The 21,079-nt window shown below is 42.5% G+C and overlaps 1 protein-coding gene across 1 annotated transcript in view; it reads right to left on the bottom strand.

Moving 5' to 3' along the window:
- Positions 1–21,079, bottom strand: part of Rab3b (RAB3B, member RAS oncogene family) — a 62,706-nt gene that overhangs the window by 1,166 nt on the left and 40,461 nt on the right. Inside the window, exons 3-4 of the mRNA XM_069987237.1 lie at positions 16,277–16,395; positions 11,470–11,594 (exon numbers count right to left, since the gene is read on the bottom strand). Of these exons, the coding sequence (XP_069843338.1) occupies positions 11,470–11,594; positions 16,277–16,395 (244 nt within the window). The remainder of the gene's footprint in view (positions 1–11,469; positions 11,595–16,276; positions 16,396–21,079) is intronic.

Genomic DNA, 21,079 nt, shown 5'->3' with positions numbered 1-21,079 from the left:
GTCTGAGAAACCTTAATTTGGGGTTATTTGTTACTTTACTGGGCTGGGGAGAGAACCCAGGGCCCTATGCCTGCTAGACAAGCACTCTACCACTGATATATATATACCCAATCTAGTTCTGGACCTTTTGATAAAGGATTTTCCTCCTCTTTGCCCTGCTTCTCTCTTATCTCTAGCCTGGCCAATGCTAGCCTGGGTTCTGGAAGACCTTAAGAGCCACAGTAGATGAGCAGAGCTTTATTTGACCTTTCTACACACCAACACACTGGCTCACTCTGTTCAACGTGGTTCATCATCCCTAAAGCCCGCTGAAACAACCTATACATCTTTCCTCTCTCTCCCAAAAAACCCCCAACAAAATGACCAAGATAAATGGCATCTGAGGTATGCCACAATCTTGTCTATTTTATCTCTTGAGATCCTTATGTCACAATGAACATGGTTGTACACAGAGAGACACAAATAAAGCCCTTTCTGATTCAAAGCTGCTTCCCAGCTGAGAAACCTCCACCAGCCTGGAAGCATCCTTACAAGCATAAACTGCCCTTTCTACTGTCCTTGCTACCACTCACTTCCTCTTCTTACTACACTCCCTCCTTCCCTCTGTAATCTTCCATTTCCCTTCAAGAGCCTGTCCTGGAGCTTGAACTCAGGGTCTGGGCACTGTCCCTGAACTTTTGTGTTCAAGGCTAGTACTCTACCACTTGAGCCACAGTTCTACTTCCAGGTTTTTTGGTGGTTAATTAGAGATAAGAGTCTCACAGACTTTTCTGCCCCAGAAGGCTTCTAACCACAAACCTTAGATCTCAGCCTCCTGAGTAATTAGGATTACAGGTACCAACCATGAATGCCTGACTAAGGCTCTCTTTTCTTATTTTTTCATTTATCTTTTCTTATTTTCCCTTAGGTTTCTTATATAAATATTCTTCCCACCAATTTACAAAGGAGAAAATGAAGGCTCCAAGAGATTGTGTAACTCACATAGACCTATGGGCTGTATTAGTGGGAAGTGAACTTGGTCCTGGGATGTTCAGGCTCTGAAGTTTATACCAGCCCTGCTGCTAAATTCTTTCTCTTTCTCTCTTTTTGCTTTGCATTCTCTCCTCTCCAATCATATTCTTTTCTCCTTTGACAAGTCTATTTACTTCTTATCTGAGTACCAGTGATTGAACTGGCACCACCACACTGCATCTGTCTGAATCACTTAAACTCTCTGATTCTTAGACTCCTTATTTGTCAGTAGAAATAATAACAGTATCTTCCTACAGTTGGAAGCACTGAGTGAGACAATGGAAAATTTGCTGTACAAAAGCCTCCAGTCATGACAGGTTTTTCTATTCTACTTTCATCTTGTTCCTCTCACCTCTAACCCTCTCTCTCTCCCTCTTTTATTTCCCAGTCTCCCACAAAGCAGAAGGACTCTTCTCCCTATTATTCCACCATCCAGAGAGACCTGAAGCCCCAGGTACAATCAAGGCTTTTCTTCCTCTGTCTTTCCCAGTTTGAAGGCTCTGAAGCTCCTGCCAGCCCACCTCCAAGTGACAGCCTCCCCTGTGGCTTGTTTCCTGACCTGAGAAAGGCAAGCTGCAAAAGTCCTAATTAACTGTGGGCACGTGATGAAGGAGGCAGCTAGCTGGTGGCTCATTATCCTCAAACCTTAGAAACCTAGCCTGCTTTGGTGTATATAGATTTTCCTTAATGAATATCACAAAAATTGACTTCTTGGTCTTTAATTGGCTTATGGCAAGTGTAGAGGAATGTACTGCTCACCTACAAAAGGGTAAACAGGTAAAGCAGTAAATAGACCAACCATCAGTTAGATGAAGATAACCATACAGGTCAAGGCCAGGAGCACAAATCCAAATCAGAAATTTGTACTGAGGAAAGAATGTGCTATATTATACAGGTGGGAATTCATTATATAGGTGGGAATCAACCTGGATTTGAATATAATCTCTTTTAATTACTAGCTTTGTATATTCCCTAATCACTTTCCACCACCTCCTTATCCTGTAAAATGGAATTAATATTATCTATCTCATAGGGTGGAAATGAAAAGTAAATGCACAAAAGCATGTGAGTGTCCTCTGTACATCACCTTTGTAATAACAATATATATATATATATATATATTTTTTTTAAATGTGAGTGATTGGCACACATAATACATGGCAATTCCTCTTCCCACACTTTCCCTACCCACCTTAGTCTTAGCTTCATCTCTCCATTATCTCCTAAGCACTCTGGGAAACTCAGTTTTTCTTCATCATTTGGTATCAACAAATAAACGAGATTTTCCTTCTTATTAAATATTAACATTGCTCCAGGACCTGGGAAGAGTATATCTAGTCTTGGAGACTCAGTAAAATTGTCAGTCTTACATATCTACATAGTTCTTTTTTTCTTTTCTTTTCTTTTTTTTTTTTTGTCAGTTGTGAGGCTTGAACTCAGGGCCTGGGCACTGTCTCTCAGCTTTTCAGCTCAAGGCTAGCTCTCTACTACTTGAGCCACAACGCCACTTCCAGTTTTCTGGTGGTTTATTGGAGATCAGAATCTCATGGACTTTGCTGCCCAGGCTGGCTTTGACTGCGATCCTCAGATCTCAGCCTCCTGAGTAGCTAGGATTACAGGCATGAGCCGCCAGTGCCCAGCAGTGTCCCTCAACTCCTCAGCTCAAAGCTAGCACTCTACCACTTGAGCCACAGAGCCACTTCCAGTTTTCTGAGTGGTTTTTTGGAGGTAAGAGTCTCATGGACTTTCCTGCCTGGTCTGAACCACAATCCTCAGATCTCAGCCTTCTGAGTAGCTAGGATTACAGGCATGAGCCACTGGTGCCTGGTTCTGCATAGTTCTTACCAGTTCACAAATATGATCTTTAAACCTCTGTGAGGGAAGCCAGATACCGGTAGCTCCTGCCTATAATCCTAGCTACTCAAGAGGCTGAGATTTGAGGACTGCAATTCAAAACCAGCCTGGGCAGGAAAGTCCATGAGACTCTTACCTCCAATAAACCACTCAGAAAACTGGAAGTGGTGTTGTGGCTCAAGAGGTAGAGTGCTTGCCTTGAGGTGAAGAGCTCAGGGATAGCTCCATGGTCCAGATTTCAAACCCCACAACTGACAAAAACAAACAAAAAAACAAACCTCTATGAGAGAGGTAGAATAAGGCAGAACCTACTGCATGTGACTTTAAGGCTCAGAGATGAGGTACAAACCAAGGTGTCTACCTTTCTGCTTCCTTGTCTGTCTCATGTGGAACAGTAATGGAATAAGATGTAACATTCTAACCCAGTTGGAGGAACCAGAGAGCCTGTAGAGATACAGGAGAGGATGAGAGTAGCAATAGATGAGTGGAGAAAGCATCTTTCTGAAGTTAGTTCTAACATCTCGATGTTAGAACTGAAACATATTCTTGATGTTAGAACTGAGCAAAACTCTTCCCCTAACTGACTTCTCATTCTGAAGGATTTTCTGTCTTTCTTTCTTTGTCAGTTGTTGTGCTTGAACTCGGCCTGGGTGCTGTCCCTGAGACTTTTTTGCTCAAGGCTAGTGCTTTACCAGAGTACCACTTCTGATTTTTGGAGGGTTAATTGCAGATAAACGTTTCACTGGGGCTGGGAAGGTAGCTCAGTGGTAGAGTGCTTGCCTTGCATGCATCAGGCCCTGGGTTTGATTCCTCAGTACCACATAAGCAGAAAAAGCTGGAAGTGGTGCTATGGCTCAAGTAGTAGAGCTCTTGCCTTGAGCTGAAAAGCTGAGGGACAGTGCCCAGGCCAAGTTCTGGCCCCACGACCGACAAAAAAAAAAAAAAAAGTTTCACAGACTTTCCTGCTGGGGCTGGCTTTGAACAGCAATCTTCAGATCTCAGCCTCCTGAGTAGCTAGATTATAGGCATGACCCACCAGGGCCTGGCCTTCTGAAGGACTTTCTTTGATATAGATCTTCATTTCCCTTTGGGCTTCTCTCTGCTATACACTTGTTAGCCCTGTACTAAAAGTCCATTTGACTGGGTGCTACCTGAGCAGAGTCTGGGCCTGACACCCTGATACCAGTTTGAGGGGAAGGTGGTTGGTGAATGTTGGCTGAATGAAGGAGATAAGAAAGAGCATTAAGAACATGGTTGTGATGAAGACAGTAAGAGGTTATGAAAGTTCAGCTTAAGCATGGCAGATCATATGATAGGAACGGGGGACATGTGAGTCACTTAGACACATTGATAATAGTAGAGTGATAAGTGCCAAAACAATGGGAAGCTAAGGATTGTCAGGACATAGAGGATACACCTACCAATGGCCAGAAAAGGCTCCTTGAAGAAGCAGTTGCTTATTAAGGTATAAGTCACAGACATGGGATTATGAGTGTATGTCTGAGCAAATGCATGGATAGCACACCTGGTAAGGACAGCTTGGTTATTCGGCTAGAAGGACCATAAGAAAAGAAAAGTCAGGGCTGGGAAGGTGGCTCAGTGGTAGAGTGCTTGCTTCACATGCATGAGGCTTTGGGTTCCATTCCTCAGCACCATATAAACAGAAAAAGCTGAAAGTGGCATTGTGGCACAAGTGGTTGAGTGCTAGCCTTGAGCTGAAGAGCTCAGGGACAGTACCCAGGCCCAGAATTCAAGCCCCATAACTGACAAAAAAAGGAAGAAAGAAAGAAAGAAGAGAGAGAGAGAGAGAGAGAGAGAGAGAGAGAGAGAGAGAGAGAGAGAGAGAGAGAGAGAGAGAGAGAGAAAGAAAGAAAGAAAGAAAGAAAGAAAGAAAGAAAGAAAGAGGGAGGGAAGGAAGGAAGGAAGGAAGGAAGGAAGGAAGGAAGGAAGGAAGGAAGGAAGGAAGGAAAGGAAGGAGGGAAAGCAAGCAAGCAAGCAAGGAAGAAAGAGAAAAAGGAAAAAGAAAAGCCAAAAGTGGTAACAGATGAGTCAGTAGGACATAAACTAGAGAGCTCAAAAATTATCCCAAAGAGAAATCTTCAGGATCCTCTCAAAGGCACCCAAAGTATGAAAACTCTGACTCAAGTTACCAGCTTATGAGTCTAATCAGCTCAGAGATCTCTTTTGCTTAGAATAACCCCTGAATGCGCCTTCACCTAATTACTGTCAGAGGACTGGACAGCACTTCATTAGTAAGCACAGGTGGTAACCTTTCTCTCAGGTTCATTAATAAGGAGCTCAGGCATGAGGCCAGGGAGATGACAACCAATTAAGCAGAGTAGCCACCCCCCACACCCCCACCTTGTCCCTTCCTCCTAATTGGCTTCAGAACAATGGATTTCTGCTATCTTTAGTGGAGTCCAATTCTTACTTAAGCTAAGATGCTCCTTCATCCTCCAAAATGATCATTTACCTATTCAGCCTAAAGACAGCTGCTACTGATCCACAGACTCTGTCCTCATTGCCTGTTTCTGAACTTGATTTCAGATTCTATTTGGAAACTTCCAACCAGTTAAAATCACTTCTCCAAAACATTTCTCCAGTATCATTATATTCAAATCCCTTTGTCATCCTACTCTAACAACTCATCTCTATTATGTATTAATCTTCAACTCATACCCCTTTGGTCACTGATAGTTTTCCACCCTGGGTTTATTCTCGTTCTAAGGTACTTTGAGTATCATATGAACAATCTGTCCAATCTGCTCTTCAGTAACCTCCCCATTTATTTTGTTTCAGCTATACCATTCCTTAAAGCTTGAACTATTTTGACTTGGGTTTGTGTCATTAGAACTGAAAATGGGGGTGGGAGCTGTGTCTCAAGAGATAGAACACTTGCCATTAACAAGCATAAAAAACTGATTCGGTATTGCCAAAAAAAAAACCCCACTAAAGGATGCATCATCAATTTCATATCAGCCCCATTGACTTAAAGCCAAAACCCTTGTATTAGTGAGCTTTTTAATCCTATAACAAAATACCTGACACAAATTATGAAGAAAACAGATTTATTTGGTTCACAGGTCAGGAGGCTCGAAGTCCAAAGAGCACATAGCATAACTCTGTGGGGAAGGTTTCCCTTTAGCCTTATCATCTCATGGCCAATAGCAATGTCAAGAGCTTATATGGAGCAAGACTAGATCTTGAGCCATGAAACAGAGAAAGCTGGGTGGGGGCAGAGTTGCTATTTTTATAACAACCCTCTTAACAAGATTCAAAGGACATCCCCAAAATTAACTTCAGATAGCACATTCCAGTGAACCTAATGCCATCCCACTAGGATCTACTTCTTTTATCTTATTATTAGTTATTTGTGGAACTGGGGACTGAACTTGAACTCAGGGCTTTACCAGGTAGGCTCTCTACCACAGTAGCTGTATCTCCAGCCCTAGGCTCCTCCTCTTAAAGGTTTCACTACCTTCCAACATGATCACCCTAGAGACATAAGCCCTCAGAGACACTCAAACTACACCCAAGCCACAGCAATGCTGTGGACTCTGGACTCTATTTACTGCTCCAGCTTCATAATTTTTGTTTCACACTATGCTTGGCTCACACTATGCTCTAGAAACATTAATGTGTCCTCATTTTGTGCTTGTGCTCATACTATTCCTCTCTAGTTCTTATACCTAATCATATTCACTACTTAACTATGGAATTTCTGATCCCAGATAGCACTCTTTCTCATCTCCTCTGTCTTCCCAACCCAACACAGAACATATAATGTACCTGCCCCTCCATGCTCCAGTGGCGCTTTGCACAACTCAGTCAAATTTCAACCAAGAAAATGAGAAGTATTCTTAGCCTTTATGTCGGATTGGTTATATAGGTGATCAAAGAATTGAAAAGCCAAACAAACTAGAGGAAACGAGAGATTACCATTAGCAGAAACTAGCATTACCAGAGCAAAGGAAGCTGGAGCAAGGGGGGCATGGAGTCAGGTAAGAGAGTAGTCCCCTCCCTTCCTTGAACCTATTTCTTGATTTAATTTGTGGGAGAAGTCAGTATCTTTGACCATATAATGTGTTATTAGATATTTTATATAATTTTTCCTCTTTGCAGACTTCATTTTAAGCCTACATAAAGAATGTTACTTTGCTTTAAAAAAAATTAAAAAAAAGAAGAAGCCGGGCACCAGTGGTTCACGCCTGTAATCCTAGCTACTCAGGAGGCTGAGATCTGAGGATCGCAGTTCAAAGCCAGCCCGGGCAGGAAAGTCTGTGAGACTCTTATCTTCAATAAACCACTAGAAAATCGGAAGTGGCGCTGTGGTTCAAGCTGTAGGGCGCTCACCTTGCAACTGAAGAGTGCAGGGACAGCACCTAAGCCCAGAGTTCAAGCCCCACAATCGACCAAAAAAGAAGAAGGAGGAGGAGGAGGAGGAGAGGAAGAAGAAGAAGAGTAGCCCTCACTGAAATCGTCATCCAAAATGTGGGGAGGAGTATGTCCAGGATTCTCCCTTTCCTTCATCTTCAACCACTTGCCTCTTGGTTAAGCTCAAACAGAAACCATAGTTACAAGACTCTGGAAACCCATCTGCAAAAGTCAATCCCTTCTTTGCTGTAGAAAGGTAAAGGGGAGATTTGCAGAAGGATCAAGAATGAATGAAACTGGGGCTGGGAAGGTGGCTTAATGGTAGAGTGTTTGCCTTGCATGCATGAGTCCCTGGGTTCAATTCCTCAGTACCACATAAGCAGAAAAAGCCAGAAGTGCCACTGTGACTCAAGCGGTAGAGCTCTACCCTTGAGCTGAAGAGCTCAGGGACAGCGCCCAGGCCCAGAGTTCAGGCCCAATGACCAACCCACCCCAACTCCCCAAAGAAAAGAATGAATGAGACATATGTAGAAGGCTAAGGACTGATATAGCCATCTACTAAAGAATGTAGTTTTTTCCTTATAATTTTGTTTCCTTGATAGAAAAGAATTCTTTTTTTTTTCTTTTGCTGGTCCCAGGGCTTGAACTCAGGGCCTGGCCTCTGTCCCTGAGTCTCTCTGTGCTCAAGGCTAGCACTCTACCACTTGCACCACAGTGCCTATTCTGGCTTTTTCAAAGTAATTTATGGAGACAAGAGTCCCACACACTTTCCTGCTCAGGCTGGCTTTGAGGAGAGATCCTTAGATCTCAGCCTCCTGAGTAGTTAGGATTACAGGCATGAGCCACCATCTCCCGGCTTCAAAGAGAATTCTTAAGGGCTAAGAACTTGTTCACCTATGTCCCCAGGGCCCTTCAAATGTTTGATGATGATGGCATATTGGGATTTTTACATCACCACCTAGTGCTAACTGGCTTGCAGTGTCTCCTGTGAGAGGAGCAACTAGATCTCTCACTCTATCAACATCAGGTTATGTGACTTGCTTTGGTTAAAAGTAAAGCTATACAATCCTGATGAAAGCTTTAAAACCATACTTCAACACACTTCTCTTTTTTTTGGTGGTGGGGGGGGATGGGGGTTGGTCATGGGGCCAGAACTCTGGGCCTGGGCCCTGTCCCTCAGCTCTTCAGCTCAAGACTAGTGCTCTACCACTTGAGCCACAGTGCCACTTTGGTTTTCTGGGGGCTAACTGGAAATAAGAGTCTCATGGACGTTCCTGCCTGGGCTGGCTTTGAAATGTGATCTTCAGATCTCAGCCTCCTCAGTAGCTAGGATTACAGGCATGAGCCACTGGCACCTGGCCAACACATTTTTATTCTGGTTCCCAGAGTAAAAAGTCACAAGAGCCGGGCTCTGGTGGCTCATGCCTGTAATCCTAGCTATTCAGGAGGCTGAGATCTGAGGATCACGGTTCAAAGCCAGCCCAGTCAGGAAAGTCTGTGATACTCTTATCTCCAATAAACCACTCAGGAAACCGGAAGTGGCCATGTGGCTTAAGGGCTAGAGCTCTAGCCTTGAGCTGAAGTGCTGAGGGACAGCACCCAGGCCCAGAGTTCAAGCCTCATGACCGACAAAAAAAAAAAAAAAAAAAAAGTCACAAGACTTACACAAGAAATAGACCTTTAGGGTGTAAGCTCATTCAGATTAAGCATTCAACATAATCAAGAATATTCTCACTAATATCACTAAGGGTAAGAATTTGAGGAAAAACTATGGTAGGTTCTTGGGGGAAAACATTACTAGATGATATAATGAGAGCATTAAGATTCTGATGCAAACCTGGGCTTGCCACCTATTACTTAAATGGCTTGAGAAAAGTTAAATCTTAAAGTGCAAAAATAGACACAAGATCTGCCACAGCTCATGTGTAGCCTGGACTCAGCTTCATCAGTAGAAGCACTGATTTACTGCACTGATGATAATGGTGTTACAGAGGCTGGGCTACTCTCACAGGTTAGGAGAACAAGTGAAAGGCAAAGAGAATTGTTATGCAGCATATTGTGTTAATACCATACAACATCATAAATGTACATTGCAATTGAGTCCTAGGACTAGTGATCTTTCCAGTTACATGATTTAATAAATGCTATTTTTAAAGAAAAGTTAGTTTGGCCAGGCACAGGTGGCTCACACCTGTAATCCTAGCTACTCAGAAGGCTAAGATCTGAGGATCACAATTTGAAGCTAACCCTGGCAGGAAAGTCTGTGAGATCTCCAGAAAACTAGAAGTGGCGCTGTGGCTCAAGTGGTAGAGCGCTCGCCTTGAGCTGAAGAGTGCAAAGACAGTGTCCAAGCCCAGAGTTCAAGCCCCATGACCGACAAAAAAAAAACAAACAGAAAAATTAATCTAGTGGTTTATTGGAGAGAAGAGTCTCATGGACTTTCCTGACCAGGCTGGCTTTGAACCATGATCCTCAGATCTCAGCCTCCTGAGTAGCTAGGATTACAGGCATGAGCCACTGGCACCCAGCTTTTGTAATAACAAATCCTGAACAGAATATATTCCAATTAACAGCTCTATTGAAATATAATTCACATACCATATTATTCACCCATTTAGACAATTTTTATTTATATTTTTGTTTAATGTCTCCTTTATTAGTTCCATGACATTAGGATGTCTGCTCACCTTTAATTACATCCTAAGTACTAAAACAGACCCTATCTCAGAGTATGTGTGCAATAATTACTTTGCAATGACTATGTAAAATGTATTAATGACTATCTGCCCAGTGCTGAATGCTTGAGATGAAACAGCTCAGACATATTCTCTGTTCTCAGGGGCTACAAAGAGAGATAATTGTGCAAATAGGTTCTGATAAGCAATAGAGGAAAGTTCAGGAAGTTGTATAGGACAAGATATGCTACCCAACTCTGACCAATTCATTAAGGTCTTATTAAAAGTGACTCCTTAATCCATGAACTAAGAATTAATCTCACTTCAGTCAGGTGCTGGTGGCTTATGCCTGTAATCCTTACTACTCAGAAGGCTGAGATTTGAGGATATTGATTAGAAGCCAACCCTGGCAGGAAAGTTCCTGAGACTTATCTCCAATTAAACACCAAAAAAACAGACATAAACAGACATAAAGCTGTGGCTCAAGTAGTAGAGTGCTACTTGAGCAAAAAAACTCAGGGATAATAGCCAGGCCCAGAGTTCAAGCCTCAACACACACACACACACACACACACACACACACACACACACACACACACACACACACAAACACACATACACACACACACACACACACACACACACACAAGCTCAAAGATGATATTTTAGTCTGATCGTTGCAAGTGTCTACTTATGACATATATACTTACCTCACTCTGGTTTCCCCATATTTTTCTCCCACATTTGTTTTTCTTTTGCTAAAATTTTCCCATTTTTAATTGCTATTCCATGATAATGTTTTAAATTTACTTATTTTTTGGCAGTACTGGGGTTTAAACTTAGGGCCCATGTTTGCTTGGCAACTGTTCTACTACTTTATCCATACCCTTAATCCTTTTTACTTTAGTTTAGTTGTTTGTTGGTTGGTTTGTTGTTTGCCAGTCCTGGGGCTTGAATTCAGAGCTTAGGCACTTGTCCCTGAGCTTCTTTTGCTCAAAGCTAGCACTCTACCACTTGAGCCACAGCACCACAGCTGGCTTTTTCTGCTTATGTGGTACTGAGGAATCAAACCCAGGGCTTCAGGCATGCAAGGCAAGCACTCTACCACTAAGCCACATTCCCATCCCCCTAGCCTAGTTTTCAAATGGAGACTTGTACTTCTTTCCAGAGCCAGACTAAAACTATAATCCTTCTACTCCCTCTGCCTACCAAATAGTCGGACTTATAGGTATGTGCCACCACACCTGATCCTCTATACTATGGTTGTTTTTAAATAAGATACCTCCTACCTTGTAGAAGGAACTGATAGAAAAAATAGTGTTCATAAATTTAACATTTATGTATATATTCAATATAACAAAATATATAATTATCATAAATGAAGTGCTTAAAGTCACAAGCATAAGACTATAGATACATCTTACAAAACAAAAAGAATAGACATTGAGCACATGAGTAAATTATACACAATCACAATACATATAATGTCACAAATACAAAAATACCCGCTCATTCCACTTCTATGTGCACATGTGCGCATGTGTTATTCACATACCCAGCTGCTCTGCAAGAAGTCGGCCCTTCTCAGTGGGGACAACCCTCTCCTCTTCCATGTCACACTTGTTCCCCACCAGAATAACCTGAGCATTGTCCCAGGAGTAGGTCTTGATCTGAGTAGCCCTAAGAAGAGATGGGGATAAATGTGTTAATCATGCCGCTATGGGCTGAAAGTCATGTCTCCCTGACCAAATATGCACATGTTGAAACCTAAATCCCAATATGATTGCATTTGAAGATAGGACCTTTCAGAGGTGATTATGTCATGAGGATAGAGCCACTAATAAATGCTATTAGCATCCTTCTAAGAAGATAAAGAGACTAAAACTCTATCCTCTCCCTCCCTCCCCCACTCTCTGTATCTCTTTCCAGACGATGTAATAACACAAGAAGGCAGTTGTCCTCAAACACTGGTTCTGCTGGCAACCTGAGCTCAGACTTCTCAGCCTCTAGAACTGTGAGAAATAAATGTTGGTCACGTATCAACACAATCTATGGTATTCGTGCGGTCTGAACTCTGGGCCTGGGTGCTGTCCCACAGGTCTTCAGTTCAAGGCTAGCACTCTACCACTTAAGCCACAGCGCCACTTGCGGCTTTTTCTGCTTATGTGGTGATAAGGAATTGATCCCAGGGCCTCATGCATGCAAGGCAAGCACTCTACCACTGAGCCACCTTCCCAGCCCCTCTATGGTATTCTTGTTTTAACAGCTCAGACTAATATACACACCCTCCTGTGTCAGAAGAAGACGACTGAAAAATTAAAGAAACAGTCTTCTTTCCACAGATCTAGCAATACCTATCGCTAGATACTGCCAATTAATTCAGCTCAGGGATAGTCATAGATATACTTGCACCCACTGGATGTCACATATGCTGGCCCCTAAGCCGTCTTAACAAAAAAACCTCAGTCACTTCTTTGGTACCCTCTTATATCTGAAGATCTATCTCCTCACTGAGCAGAGGGCTCTTTCCAATGCATGTATCTGATCATGATGTATCCTTTCTTAAAAGTCTTCTCTGGGGACTGGGAATGTGGCTTAATGTGCTGACTTAGCATGCACGAAGCCCTAGGTTCAATTCCTCAGTACTACATAAACAGAAAAAAACAGAAGTGGCACTGTGCCCAGGTCAGGGACAGTGCCCAGGTCCTGAGTTCAAGTCCCAGGACTCACAAAAAAAAAGTCTTATCCGGACCTTGACTACCCACATGACCAAGTACATTCATACCCTGTCTTTCCAGCCTCATCAATCATTATATTGCTCCATAAGCCTTTTTCTTTTTTTTCCTTTTTCTTTTTGTTTTGTTTTGTTTTTTGTCAGTCGTGGGTCCTGAACTCTGGGTCTGGGTGCTGTCCCTCAGCTCTTCAGCTGTCCACTAACACTCTACCACTTGAGCCTCAGCTCCACTTCCAGCTTTTTCTGCTTATGTGTTGTTCAAGAATCAAACCCAGGGCCTCATGCATGCAAGGCAAGCACTCTACCATTGAGCCACCTTCCCAGCACAGCTTTTTTCTTTTTGAGAAATAATTTTATTGTTATTAAGGTGTTGTACAGAGGGGCTACCATTTCATAAGTCTGGTAATGAGCATGTTTCTTTTCTTTTTCTTTTATTTTTTGGTCGGTAGTGGGGTTTGAACTCTGAGCCTGGGCGCTGTCCCTCAGCTCTTGAGCTCAAGGCTAGTGCTCTACCACTTGAGCCACAGCACCACTTTTGGTTTTCTGAGTGGTTTATTGGAGATAAGAGTATCACAGACTTTCCTGCCCGGTCTGGCTTTGAACCATGATCCTCAGTTCTGGCCTTCTGAGTAGCTTGGATTACAGGCGTAAGCCACTGGCGCCCAGTGCATGTTTCTTTTCTTTTTTGTTTGGTCAGTGTCATCCCTTCCTTTACTTTCTCCCAGTTCCATACATCTTCTTAGTCATCCCTCATGATGTTCTTCCATGGCTGTGCCTTTGCCTATACTAGAAATCCCTGCCTCACAACTAGTCCATCCTCCAAGGCCTAGTGCTGATTCCACAATTCCTTGTGGAAGCCTTCTCAGGATTCCTGAGCTCCTACTGGTCTCTACTTCCTCCTCTGTGATTCATAAACCTCCACTGAGGTCTTCAGATCATGATTCCGTCCAGAAACCAAAATATAGCAGTGGCTTCCTTCATATAGGATTATTATGGAACTTTAAAAAATACCTTCTCAGTTGGTAGAGCGCTTGCCTTGCACGCATGAGGCCCTGAGTTCGATTCCTCAGCATCACATAAGCAAAAAGAAAAAAAGCTGGAAGTGGCGCTGTGGCTCAAGTGGTAGAGCACTAGCCTTGAGCTGAAGAGCTGAGGGACAGCGCCCAGGCCCCATGACAGGACCCAAGGAGGAAAGGGATGATACTGTCCAAAAAGAAATGTACTCTTTACCTGACTTATGTAGCTGTACCCCTCTGTACATCGCCTATATAATAATTTTTTTAAAAAGTTAATAGCTTCCAAATGTTTTTACTTTTCAAAGTTTTCAAGTGAGCAGGTATTACTTTTGTAATGAGAAGCATGATTTTAAGAGAGGGAATAAAATAAGATCTTAACATTATAGGCATCTTTTTGTTGAGAACAGGCCTCTTAAATCCAACCACTTTATCATGTGAAAATAATTATTTTCCCCTTTGGTCTCCTACACCTGCATCATGGCACCTTTTATACTTGAATATATTTATTTGTCTCTCCTTGAGGGCAGATGCAGACCTATTCATCTTTGGTATGACAGCATCAGCACAGAGCAGACAGGGTATCAGTGAATGAATCAACTGGATCAGTAAATAGCTAATATGAAGCAGATCTTGAATCTGGTCCTGACACCAGCATTGTAACTAACTGAACCCTACCTGCAACTTGTACCTATTACTGACCTTGCTCCTAGAGCTGGTTCCATCACAAACTTCCATGTGTGCATGCGCATGTATGCCCGTGTATTGGAACTTGAACTTTTAGGGCCTGAGTGCTGTCTCTGGGCTTATATGCTCTAGGCTAGCATTCTACCCTTTGGGACCAAGCTCCATTTCTGGCTTTTTAATAGTTAATTGGAGATAAGAGTTTCATAGGGGGCTGGGAAGGTGGCTCAGTGGTAGAGCGCTTGCCTTGCATGCCTGAGGCCCTGGGCTCGATTCCTCAGCACCACATAAGCAAAAAGAAAAAAGCCGGAAGTGGCGCTGTGGCTCAAGTGGTAGAGTGTAGCCTTGAGCTGAAGAGCTGAGGGACAGCGCCTAGGCCCAGAGTTCAGGCCCCACAACCGGACCCAAAAAAAAAAAAAAAAAAAAAAAAGAGTTTCATAGGTTCCTGCCCAGGCTGGTTTGGAATTGTCTTACTCAGAACTCAGTCTTTGTGTTTTGATTTGTTTTGTTTGTTTTGCCAGTCATGGGGTCTTAGCTCGGCCTGGGCACTGTCCCTCAGCTCTTCAGCTCAAGGCTGGCACTCTACCACTTGAGCCACAGCTCCATATCTGGCTTTTTTTTTCCTGCTTATGTGATGCTGAGGAATTGAACCCAGGACCTCGTGCATGCAAGGCAAGCACTCTACCACTGAGCCACCTTCCCAGCCCCAGATCTCAGTCTTTTGAGTAGCTAGGATTGCAGGCATGAGCCAGTGACCCTCAGTTGAGAAGACATTCTCTTAACGGATGAAATTAATTCAATCATCTTTTGTTATGGGCTCATAAAGAGCCAGGTCTATTCTGGGCACTTGAGTTTGGATGGTGGGTGACAGTTAGGGTAAGACCAAATGACAGAGGCAGAATTCAAAGTTTGGGCTTGAGAGAGATGGACACTCAATCTTCAGACTCAAGGTAGGTATCTACAGTCAACTCTTCCTATCTCTCCATCCTACTTCCTTTCAGTTTCCTCCTTCCTCCTACTCGATCTTCACTCAGTTTTCAAATTAGCAACAAGCTCAGGTTATTCTTGGAGAAATCATCACCAGGTGTTAAAGTCACTGTGTTCCCTCAGAGGAATGAACAGACACTAATGGAGAAAAGGAAAGGGGTCACAGCCAACAGGGAATGAGCAGTGTGGAGACAAAGAGCTAATCACTCCAGGAGAGATATGATGAGAGAAGATGGACAGAGAGTGGGGAGAAAACCAGGACTAGGAGATAAAAGTGAAGAGGGAAATAGTGGAAAGAAAGGAGAAAGAAGGAAGTAGAGGGAAAAAGTTATTAAAAAGGAAGATAGAAAAGGAGAAAAGAGGTTGACTGAGGTGCTATGCTGATTCCCAGTGCCAATTAAACCTCTATGAACTTACACTGGATGTGTTCTTGGTTCCTAAACCCTGCTCAGGGAAAAAGAAGTGCTATAGGACTTACTTTCCACCACAGCCAGAGTAATCTTTCTAAAACAAAATTTAGTTGATTCCCAATTCAAATGCTATCATTACAAAACCCTCCATAACCCACCTACCTTCTCATATTTTTGCACATCTGTATATTTTTCTGGAAATTTTTATCCATTTGTCCCTCAAGCTATTTCCTGTTCATTGTACAAAGTGCAGCAAATGTGCCATCAGCCCCAAGTTACCTCCCTTGACTCTCTAAACTAGATCAGAGATTTCCTCTATGTTCTCATAATTTTAATATCTTATTTCATGGCTGTACCTGTCACATGATATTTTCATCATCTGATTCCTGATCTGACTTCTAATCTGAGAATTTCTTGATATCAGAAACCATGTCTGATTCATCTGGGGTTCCCTAACACATAACAGGGGACCTAGGACATGTTAGGTTTTCACAAAGTTTTATAAGCAAACAATTGAATGAATATGTTTCATACCAGTCCTGGACAGCATTGAAGGACTCCTCATTGGTGATGTCATACATAAGGATGAAGCCCATAGCCCCACGGTAATAGGCTGTGGTGATAGTCCGGTATCGCTCCTGCCCAGCTGTGTCCTGGGTAGCAAAAAAGGAAGAGTCAGCCTCTGGTTTGCTTCTCAAAAAGTCCCTATGATAATTAAGTAATAATCCATGGTACATTTGCAGTGTATTTATTATTTATATTGTAATGTTCTATGATTAGAATAAAATGTTTTTTAAATCTCATAGAAACTACTAAGAAAATTAAAATCCCAATGGAAAAATGGGCAAGAGGCATGAACAATTAATTCATAGTAGAATTGTAAATGAAAGATTATTATACTAAAAAGCATTAGCCTTAACCAGGTACCAGTGGCACACACCTGCAATCCTAGCTACTCAAGAAATAGAGATTGGGAGGCTAAGATCCTAGGATACCCCAGACAAAAATTCAAGACCCCTGTCTCAGTCAACAGTGGGATGCAGTAGCATGTGCTTAGCAACCTAGGTGTTGTGTAAAGTGTAACCAAATAGACCACGATCCAAGCTAGCTCAGGCATGCAAGAGAAGGCTGAGGGAGTGGCCCAAAAGGCACAGTGTGTGGCTGGGTGCTGGTGGCTCACGCCTGTAATCCTAGCTACTCAGAAAGCTGAGATCTGTGTATCATGGTTCAAAGCCAGCTTAGGCAAGAAAGTCTGTGGTAGAGCGCTTCCCTTGAGCTGAAGAGCTGAGGGACAGCGCCCAGGCCCAGAGTTCAGGCCCCACAACCGGACCCCCCAAAAAAATAATAATAATAAAATAAAAAACCTTTAGCACTTTTTTAATCCAAGTGTAGATAAGGACTCTGAGTTTATTGGGGTGGGACTTGATTTAATCATTCTGGAAATCAATTTGGAAGTCTTAAGAGCATTAAAAAATGTTTGGACCTCTGGGCTCAGAAAGATTCCTCCTAAATATTTTTTTCCCTATAAAATAATCAGCTGGGTGCATGTGGCTCACACTCATAATCCTACCTACTTGGTAGGCTGAGATCTGAGGACTGAGGTTCAAAGCCAGCCTAGACAGAAGAGTCTGTAAGACTCTAACCTCCAATTGACCAGCAAAAGCACTGTACTTGAGGTATTGCTCAAGCTGCAAACGAAAACAGCTGGCAGAAAGTGTGAAGCCATGAGTTCACACATCCTAGCACAGTACAAAAAAAGAACCAGAAAAATACTTACGAACAAAAGTGTTTCACAGCTTGATTTAGATAGTGAAAGAATATCATCAATGTATATATTCAATAATAAGAGAACGGTTACAATTAAGAATTTTGTATATGTTAATATAAACAGGAATATTTATGACATGTGACACTGCTTATATGTGTAATATAATACCAGTATTGAAAACATATATCTAAGAAGAAAATCACTGAAGAAGAGATGAGTAATATTTGAAAGGAAAAAAATTACTGGAATTCGAATGTTTCTTCATGTATTTTTACTTTCTTTTCAATGAGCATGTATTATTCTTACATAAAGAAAAATAAACATTCTTAGTCTACTAAAATAATCATGATCTCAAGCAGTTCATAACCTCACTGGAAAGGCAAAGATGTAATCAAGCAAAGATAAGACCAAAGAAGCTTAACATTATTGGAGAACACTGAGATACTTCACAATGTCCACACTGTCTTCATGTGAAGGACCGTCCAATCTCTGCATTATGACAGTTTTAGAATCTATGATGTTGCTGTTGCTAATGCTGCTTTTGATGCTGCTGCTGCTACTGCTTTTTCTTTCTCCTTTTCCTCTTTCTTCTTCTGTTCCGATTCTGGGGCTTGAACTCAGAACTTTGGCACTGTCCCTTAGCCTTTTAGCTCAAATCTAGTGCTCTACTACTTGAGCCACAGATCCACGTTTGGCTTTTTAGTGATTAATTAGAAGATAATAGTCTCATGTACTTGCCTGTCCAGGCTGGCTTTGAACTATCATCCCCAGCTTCTTAAGTAGGTAGGATTCAATCATGAGCTGCCATTGCCTAGCTAGAATATGTAATTCTTTTTTTTTTGGGTCCGGTCCTGGGGCCTGAACTCTGGGTGGCCTGGGCACTGTCCTTCAGCTCTTAAGCTCAAGGCGAGTGCTCTACGACTTGAGTCACAGTGCCACTTCTGGACTTTTTTTTCCTGCTTATGTGGTGCTGAGGAATCGAACCAAGGGCCTCATGTATGCAAGGCAAGCACTCTACCACTGAGCCACCTTCCCAGCCCGAATATGTGATTCTTGAATACAAAGCATTTCTTCATGCATTATTCAAACTTTATGAAATTATAATAAAATTAGCCAGCTACTGGAGGCTCATGCTTGTAATCCTAGCTACTCAGGAAGCTGAGATCTGATGGTTGCGGCCAGCCAAGTCAGGAAAGTCCATGAGACTCTTTGATCCATAAGACCAAAAAGCCAGAAGTAGGGCTGTAGCTCAAGCGGCAGAGCACTAGCCTTAAGCAAAAAAGCTCAGGGACAGTGTCCAGGCCCTGAGTTCAAGCCTCAGTACTGGAAAATAAATAAATAACTTTATTTAAACAGTAGTAGAGCATAAGCCCAGCATGCCTAAGGACCCAGGTTCAAAGCCCAGTGCAAAATTTCTGTGAAATAAGGTTTACTTTTTAAAGTGGGGCTTTGAATCCGGAATTTCTTGGTTCTTCAATCAATGGAAGACTGATTTCTATACCTCAGTCAATGAAAGACTACTTTTTCCATATGCATTTGCTGAATAGAATCTATAGTGATAGTTTTTTTAATAATGAGAAAAATAGCACTTACAAAGTACAAATTACAAATTTTTACACACATTCCATCTCCTCTCCAGAAGCTTTAGAAAAACCCTATATAGTATGTAGAATATATGTTGCTTTTATTTTCTTTTTTTGGGGGGAAGGGGGTTGGTCATGGGGCTTGAACTTGGGGCCTGGGTACTGTCCCTCTTAGCTCTTCAGCTTAAGGCTAGCACTCTACCACTTGAGCCACAGTGCCACTTCCAGTTTTCTGGTGGTTTTATTGGAAATAAGAGTCTCATGGACTTTCCTACCCAGGTTGGCTTTGAACCTCAATCCTCAGATCTCAGTCTCCTGAATAGCTAGGATTACAGGTGTGAGCCACTGGTGCCTAGCTTATGCTGCTTTTCTTGTTTGACAGATGAAAAAATTGAAGTTGAGAAGACTGCCCAATAAGTGTCAAAAACTGGGGTTAAAATCATGTCTATCTTGACTCTTACACCCATAATATACTGCCTTAGCCAAGAAGCATGCTATATGTACTATAAAAGCAGGAAAGTGCCATTCCTGCTGTCAGGAAGCCTTAGTAGAATTGCAGAGGTGACTAAGACATACCACTGAACTGGAATTGAGCAATATGAAACAGTATATCATCAGAACAAGAGAAGTGGTAGAAAATGGTGGAAAACCTGAGAAAATATGTCACACAAGTTCAAGAAAGGGAGAAATACAGTGGTGTAGGGAAGCTGTCAAGGCAACAGACTCTTCTGTAACAAGCAATCCCCAAATCTCAGCAGCTTGAATAACAAGATTTTCTTTTTCATTATTGTTACATATCCATTAAGGGTTGGTTGGGTGCTCTGCTTTGTGTCTTCCTTATTCCAGGATAAAGACTAGCAAAGCAGTTATCACAGGAGAGATGGTTCATGAGTCATGTGTTGCCTATTAAAACTTCTACTTTGGGGCCGGGAATGTAGCTTAGTGGTAGAGTGCTTGCCTCACATACATGAAGCCCTGGGTTTGATTCCTCAGTACCACATAAACAGAAAAGCCAGAAGTGGTGCTGTGGCTCAAGTCGTAGAGTGCTAGCCTTGAGCACAGAGAGGTTCAAGGACAGTGCCCAGGCCCTGAGTTCAAGCTCCAGGACTGGCAAAACAAAACAAACAAACAAAAGTCTACTTTTAGCTGACATGATGTCTCAAACTTATAATCCTAGCTGCCGGGGAGAAAGAAATTGGGGATCACAGTTTGAGACCAGCCCAGACAAAAAGACACTCTGGAAACTCCATCTCAACCAGTATCTGGGTGTGGTGGTACACACCTGTTATCCCAGCTAGATGAATAGCACAATGGCTGGGCATGGCGGTGTGCATCTGTCATGCCTGGAAATATAAGAAAATAGAAGCCAGGTGCTGGTGGCTCACACCTGTAATCCTAGCTACTCAGGAGGCTGAGAGCTGAGGATCATGGTTCAAAGCCAACTTGGGCAGGAAAGGCCGTGAGACTTTTATCTCCAATGAAAACTATTAGAAAACAGGAAGTGGCGCTGTGGCTCATGCGGTAGAGCGCTCGCCTTGAGCTGAGAGTGCCAGGACAGCACCCAGGCCCAGAGTTCAAGCCTCACAACTGACCAAAAAAAAAAAAAAAAAAGAGAGAGAGAGAAAGAAAGGAAGGAAGGAAGGAAGGAAGGAAGGAAGGAAGGAAGGAAGGAAGGAAGGAAGAAAGGAAGGAAGGAGAAAGAAAGAAGAAAGAAAGAAGAAAGAAAGGAAAGAGAGAAAGAAAGAAAGAAAGAAAGAAAGAAAGAAAGAAAGAAAGAAAGAAAGAAAGAAAGAAAGAGAAAGAAAGAAAATAGAAGTAGGAGGATTGACGCTTAGGCTAGCTGGGCAAAAAGGGAGAGTCTACCTCAAAAGTAGCCATTGCAGCTAGGTCCTAGTAGTTCACACCTGTAATTCTGGCTACTTATGAGGCTGAAATCAGAAGACTGTGGTTCAAAGCCAACCCCAGGCAAATATGTCCCAAGAGAAT

This window comes from Dipodomys merriami, unplaced genomic scaffold (assembly GCF_024711535.1).
Source record: "Dipodomys merriami isolate MVZ:Mamm:240054 unplaced genomic scaffold, mDipMer1.0.p SCAF_34, whole genome shotgun sequence".
Lineage (NCBI taxonomy): Eukaryota > Metazoa > Chordata > Mammalia > Rodentia > Heteromyidae > Dipodomys > Dipodomys merriami.
Note: the sequence above shows the minus strand (reverse complement) of the source record. Positions and strands in the feature narration are given on the sequence as shown.